The sequence below is a fragment of the Gouania willdenowi genome, chromosome 9 (genome assembly GCF_900634775.1).
Source record: "Gouania willdenowi chromosome 9, fGouWil2.1, whole genome shotgun sequence".
NCBI classification, from domain to species: Eukaryota; Metazoa; Chordata; class Actinopteri; order Blenniiformes; family Gobiesocidae; genus Gouania; species Gouania willdenowi.
Window position 1 is genome coordinate 18372359 of NC_041052.1, and position 6622 is coordinate 18378980.

Genomic DNA, 6622 nt, shown 5'->3' on the forward strand with positions numbered 1-6622 from the left:
TGTTCTGTTATTTGTTGTTCTTTTTTTTTTTTTTTTTTCTGCTCCGTTTCAAAGTTTTGCTGTCTTGACGTTCCTTAATTTTGTCTTGACTTTGTTTTATTATTATTATTTTTTTCTCTTCAGTTAAAGCTTAAATGTTAAATCGGGAGCCCTCTTCTTCAAGCCCCTTGAGGCTTTTTTGGATTTTCCCTGGCATGCCTTTAAAGTGTATTGATTTCTGTTAATGTCTGTCCACTGTTGATATTATTTCTTTTCATTGTGATTTAAACTGTGCCAAATGAAGAAAAAAAAATGAAATGAATTCTTAAATGTGTGTGTAGCAGAACAAAAATCAGTGCATTGTGTCTGAAGTCAAATAAACTAATGAAATAAACTATTCAAGTAACTCCATTCGCACTGATCATAATCAAACCCTGGCAGACGAGTATATTGCTACCACAGATGGTGGTCCATTTGCCTAAAAGGCTTTAATGTGCAGTGATTAGAAAAAACTCGGACTAAAATCAAGATGCACACAGTTCATTAAACCAGTGTCTACAAATATAGAGAGCCGGGAGTTATTTGCATCGTCTCGGATGAATAAGTAATAAACCACAGGTTAAAGTCGACAGTAGCGCCATATGAAGCTCAATAGGAGTGTGTGGACGCCATCTTTAAAGACATCTGTTATTATTACTGCACTATTACAATGGGCTAAAGGTATTTGAAGGTGCTGGTTTTTGGCTTACTGTTTTGGACACCAACTGGTTTTTGGCAGAGGTGTAAATAGTGTCCTACTCAAGTAGAAGTACTCTTACTTGATTGAAATTGTACTCAAGAACAAGTCGTTCATACATAAAACACTCAAGTGCAAGTAAAAAGTAGCTCAATTAAATAGTACTCAAAGTAAAAGAAACTAGTTACTTTCAAATCCCCCACACGTTTATTTTTGGTAATTAATGTTGTCACGGTTCCCTTAAACATCTGATCTCACAACTTAAAATGTAGAATTGTTTTTTAAATAAAATAACACCAATGAATTCAATTCAAAATAATAATAAAAAAATTCTCAGACTGAGTATAGCTACATTTATTAACTCTAAAACTGAGAAAATACAAGCATTCAGTGGTGTTTTGGTGCGGTTTAATCCGGTTGGTCGGCTATGATTTGATGCATTTGATCGTTGTCTGATCATATCAATTTTTGTAGTTTCATAATGTCCGTTGATCATTTTAAAACAAAAGAAAAAATCACAATTTACTCGGTAACAGTTGGGTTTTTATAAAATAAAAAAAAATTACTTCTTTGCTTAAAATCAACTCCATTACAGTAACGTGAGTAGGGGTGTCCTGGTCCGATATCAATATTGGTCCAATATCAGCCTGAAAACGAATATTGGAATCAAATTTCCGATTTTTTTTTTTTTTTTATACAATTAATTTTTCATTTATTTTAATCAATTGTAGAATACCTATGTATATATTATGTTGAATGTTAAAATGTATATAACCCATTGGTTAATAATAAATGGGTCAGTTTTTCTCATACCTGACTATTGTTCTCTGTTTGAGTGACATCACTTGATCAAGCCTTTTCTTCCACACTACAAAATAAATAATTATTATTTTTTTATTAAAAAAAAAAAAAAAAGTATGTATGATTCATGCTGATATTGGTATTGGCAGATACTCAAGGCTGCAATATCGGTATCATATTGGAAATGAAAAAAGTTGTATCGGGGCATCCCTATACGTGAGTACATGTAATCTGTTACTTTCACCTTTGGTTTTTTTTGGGACTTGCTCAACATCAAAGGCATTTTCCTGCTTTTCAAAATACACATTTTTAAATCACTGGTTTACTACACACACATTTGGTTTCTGAAAGGACAGTTTTGCTAGTTATAGAAAATAAATAAATAGCACCTCTAAATAAAAAAAAAAAACTTGCATTCAGGGGAAAGCTCCCATACAGGTCCACACACTTTAGTCGGCTATGATTTTTAATGAGGGAATGTGAGGGGAGTATTTTTAACTCAAGGCACTTTGAAACAACTGGCTCTATTTCACTTATTACACCAGCCTATGGGAGTATTATCTTGCAAAGGCTGACTCTGAGTTGACAGTGGGAGGCTGATGGAGCCTGAGAAGCTCTGCTCCAGGCACAGCCCTGGTGTAGACACTGAGGTCTATCTGACATGTGTGACTCCTGAGGCAGACATGGAGCAAAATGAATAGAGACAGAAAGAAAGGCATGACCCACTTCTATAAAGGCTATCCTGCTTCTTTTAAAGAAAATCCCACAGGTACCTTCAGCACCATTTACAGCAAGAGAGGGAAAGAGACACGGTTAGGACTGACAATTATTATTTTACCATGCAATGAATGGGCAAATCTGAAGGTGTTTGGAAACTATCAGAATGGCGTGTTTAAGGAGCCTCCAAGAGTTGCAACAGTTGAAAGACAGTTTTTTAGGAAGACTAGTTCGACCTTAATTGTAGTGAGTAATGGCAAAGCATGCGATGAACAGGCTCCTTATCCCATCCAGATGATCAAATCTGTCCCTGTCTAAAGTCCGCATGAAGGAATGCCTTCCATTTATCCTCTTTGTGCTAATTCAATTTGCTCAACAGGAAAATATTGACATTCTCTCAGGAACGACTGACCCTGATCATCATTTTTTTAAAGCACAAATACCAGCAGCTGGTGATGATTATCAGTAAAGGGCGCAAATATGTCCAGTTTCCGTGCGCCTTAGCGCAAACTGGGTTTGGATATTTGCCTCGAAGAATTTACGCATGTCTGCATGTTTACATCACTCAAGGAAGAGTTAGTGGAGTAATCGCAGATATCAGCACCAGTTGGTTGAGTAATGGCAGACAGACTCTCCACAGACGCATTCACCGTCCGTCTCTGGACAAGTCACTTTACAATCAACACCATTTTAGGAAGAAAGAAAGAAAAAACACCCAAAGGTCACCACTTTGGTTTGCCACGCGTAAAGGCGTTCATTGCTGAATGTTATGATGACTTTCCCACTCACCTCTCACATGCTGTGGGACAGCGGTGCCAAAGCACAGCGCGATGGAAAGCAGGAGCGGTCCCATCCTCTCCAGATCACCAGCGTCCACGGTCAAATCACGCAGATTACGGACTAAACTTCTCCTCCCTCCGCTTTCGCTAAACTGTGGCCACCGCAGTGAGGGTTGTTAGTGAATTATGTCCTGTGAAGGGAAGTCCTGCCAGGTGATGGAGTGTCCACCGCAGGGACAGGTGCTGGGTGCCGGGTGTGCTGCTGCCTCAGCGCTGCTACCGCAGTGGTGCGATGTTAATGTGATGTTAGAGAGAGCGACGTGTGCGCTCCCCGCTCCCGGACTACTGCTGGAAAATCACCCACAGTCACGGGACTATCACTTCCGCTCTTTTACAAAGTAAAATGTCCACATTTCCTGATCAATAATAAAAAATATATAACCCTATATATATATATATATATATATATATATATATATATATATATATATATATATATATATATATATATACATATATATACATATATGCATATACATATATATACATATATACATATACATATACATATACATATATACATATACATATATATACATATATATATATATATATATATATACATATACATATATATACATATATACATACATATATACATATACATATATATACATACATATATACATATACATATATATACATATATATACATATATACATATACATATACATATATATACATATACATATATATATATATATATATATATATATATATATATATATATATATATATATGCTAAATACAGACAGAACTGAAATAGGCACATACAAGGCAATGACAACTTCAAAAGGCAAATATTATTCATATATTTATTTATTTATTATTTTGTTTGATCATTTTAAGAGACTTGAAGTAGTTAGTGAACCAGGTAATAATCACATTTCACAAAGGAGTATAGAGTCTTTTCATTTACAAGTATGAATACCATATTTACCCATTAAAATAACCAGGTTCGTGACATCAGAGCTACTCGAGCCCGAGATTGTCCATGAAATAAATAATGTCTCTGGAAGAAAAGGGTGGTACATTGATTTTCAGACAAAAGCCAGCTGTGAATGTCAGTCCAAAACACATTTTTAAAAAAGAAATGTTCAATAGTTTCTTTGGAGGATGAACAAAAAGTATGGACTGAGAAATTACAAGACATGGGCTAGTGTATTAGCTACATACACTTTGTCATTATGCACCAGTTTTACACAATCTGTAGTCTAAATCTGCCCTGAATGAGAATGATTGTTTAAAATGATTGTTCAAAACCAGAGTGAAAGACAAAGTTGACACCCCTGGACTAATCATAAAGTAATCATTTTACTTTGAAAGTATTTCAATCATTTGCTCGATATCTATTTATGCAGCTTGTAGGTCAGGTTTGATGAACTGTTCACAACTTCAGCGCTTTTATTATTAGAATTTGTGTGCAATCTCATTGATAAATGTAAATGTTTTGCCAAGTCTTGCTTTGAAACAGGTAGTTTCATACGGAGCCCGCCAGGGGACATCACAAGGAAATTAATTATTGCGTTATTTTTAAAGGAGTTATTGCGTTTTATTGCAAATTCTTGCGAAATAACGCAATTTTTCTCGTGATGTCCCCTGGTGGGCTCCGTAGTTTCAGCCTTTACTTTTTTTTTTTTAAATCATGAATTGGGCATCAGGGCATCCAAACCATGCGGTAGTGTCGTAGCGATAACATTTTTCAAATATTTTTTTAGTTAATATTTAGTATTATTTATGTGTCATAAATTAACTTTACCAGGAAAATGACATCCATTCCAGACTTGGCAACAACAACAAAATTACAAATGTAATACCGATAGTTCTTTATTGAAGACACAAATGTACTTTACAGTTAATTAGCCTTTTATATATATTCACATATATAACATGACTCATCAGACAAGGTCACTCGCCCTATATCCATGGTGCTTGTGTACATTGTTGTTGTTGGCTTCAGGACTGTACTGCAGCAGTACAGGTAGAAACAGAAATGCAATCCACTATATATATATATATATATATATATATATATATTTAATTAGGGGTTTGTGAACTTTGTCAGTTTTGGTTCATGGCTTATTCTTCCAATGACAGCTTTAGACAATAGCAGATCTGGGACTCTCTATAAGAGCCACACTTTTGAATCTATCCCACTTTTACACCAACTTTTTCGTTCAGCACTTAATTTAAAAAAAAAAAAAAAAAAAAAAAGATCATTTGTATCTGCTTCTATGAGTGCCCACACAGATGCAGAGTGTGGGCATTCCACATTTCAATCCAAAATTCATCAATAGAATATAATTAAATGTCCACAACATCATTTCGAAAAGTTTTCTACAGCTACTAGTGTAATTTGTGCAAATACACTGACATTGTCCATCCATCCATCCATTTTCCAACCCGCTTGCTCCTTTTCATGGTAGCATGGACTGAAAACATCAAGACCATTAAAACTACTCAGGTGGAGATTAAAGCAATAAAATAGACCATTTATCATATGTAACACAACTTAAACCAAGCTATGAAGCCAATGGTATATTCAGCTGGAGGAGGATGGTGGATTAACTCAGGTACATGTCTGAAACAAGCATGGTAGTGCCACAGTGCTAATTGGCAGACATTGTAGGTTCCCTTACGTCAGAATGGTGTACTTGGGAATTATTCAAATAGATGTACAGATATAGTCCTGTGACTGCCTGACAGCCTGTCAAAGGTGTTTCCTTCTTTCCCACAAGGCAAAAAAAAAAAAAAAAAAAAAAAGGCTCTGCTCCTCACGACGTCTGTGTAATGAAACAGCTACAGTTAAGTGGAAATCAGCTCTAGGTTGGTGTGAAACTGATTGTGCGTGTGCGCCATGTGGCAGAATTCACTCTAACTTTAATTGGATAATAATGAATCAGGGTTACGTTGAATTTGTCCTTAGAATGGTATTTTATTTTTTATTTTTTGTATTAGAGAATAAACTGATCCACAAGTTATAAAAGCTGTGATGATGAACTATACCAAGTTCATTTTTGACTTTTATTTTCAGGGGTTTATTATGCTCAGTGATGCAGAAAATAAAGCATTTGATAGTCAAAATAAGAGATAAGCGCTCACTCCACTGTGCGTAGAATTTTAAAGTGATGTTAAAATAACAAGAGCAGGTTAAGGCTCTGGGCTCCAAACTAATTCTTTGTTGGCTTTGTCAGGTTTTTTAGTCATCAGGAGGAACGTGGGTTCATAGGCTTATGATTATATGCCATGATTATCTTTTCTTATATTTGAGTTCTCTGATTCTATGATGTTACACAAAACTAAGGCTTAAAGGAGCAAAGGGCAGGATTTGTGGAAAAAAAAGAAGTATTTTAATGCTAATGGTTGATGCATTAAAGCATTTGAAACCGAAAAGAATAACCCACACACGCGTCTCCCTATTGCCTTGAACAGACTGTGTGATGCATGTTGTACTGCAATTCCCCACATACTCCTGCAGACGTGACATCAGCTTTCACTGATGCATGTTATTTACGGCTTGGAGAGGTGTCCACTCTGCGGGAAATAAAG

The 6622-nt window shown here is 35.5% G+C and overlaps 1 protein-coding gene across 2 annotated transcripts in view; it reads right to left on the bottom strand.

The window, feature by feature from the left end:
- LOC114469886 (EGF-like repeat and discoidin I-like domain-containing protein 3) overlaps positions 1 to 3370 on the bottom strand; it is a 139094-nt gene extending 135724 nt beyond the window's left edge. For both annotated transcript variants that reach the window (XM_028457774.1, XM_028457773.1), the window contains exon 1: positions 3023 to 3370. In XM_028457774.1, coding sequence (XP_028313575.1) covers positions 3023 to 3086 — 64 coding nt within the window. In that variant the 5' untranslated portion in view covers positions 3087 to 3370. The remainder of the gene's footprint in view (positions 1 to 3022) is intronic.
- Positions 3371 to 6622: the final 3252 nt, after the last annotated feature.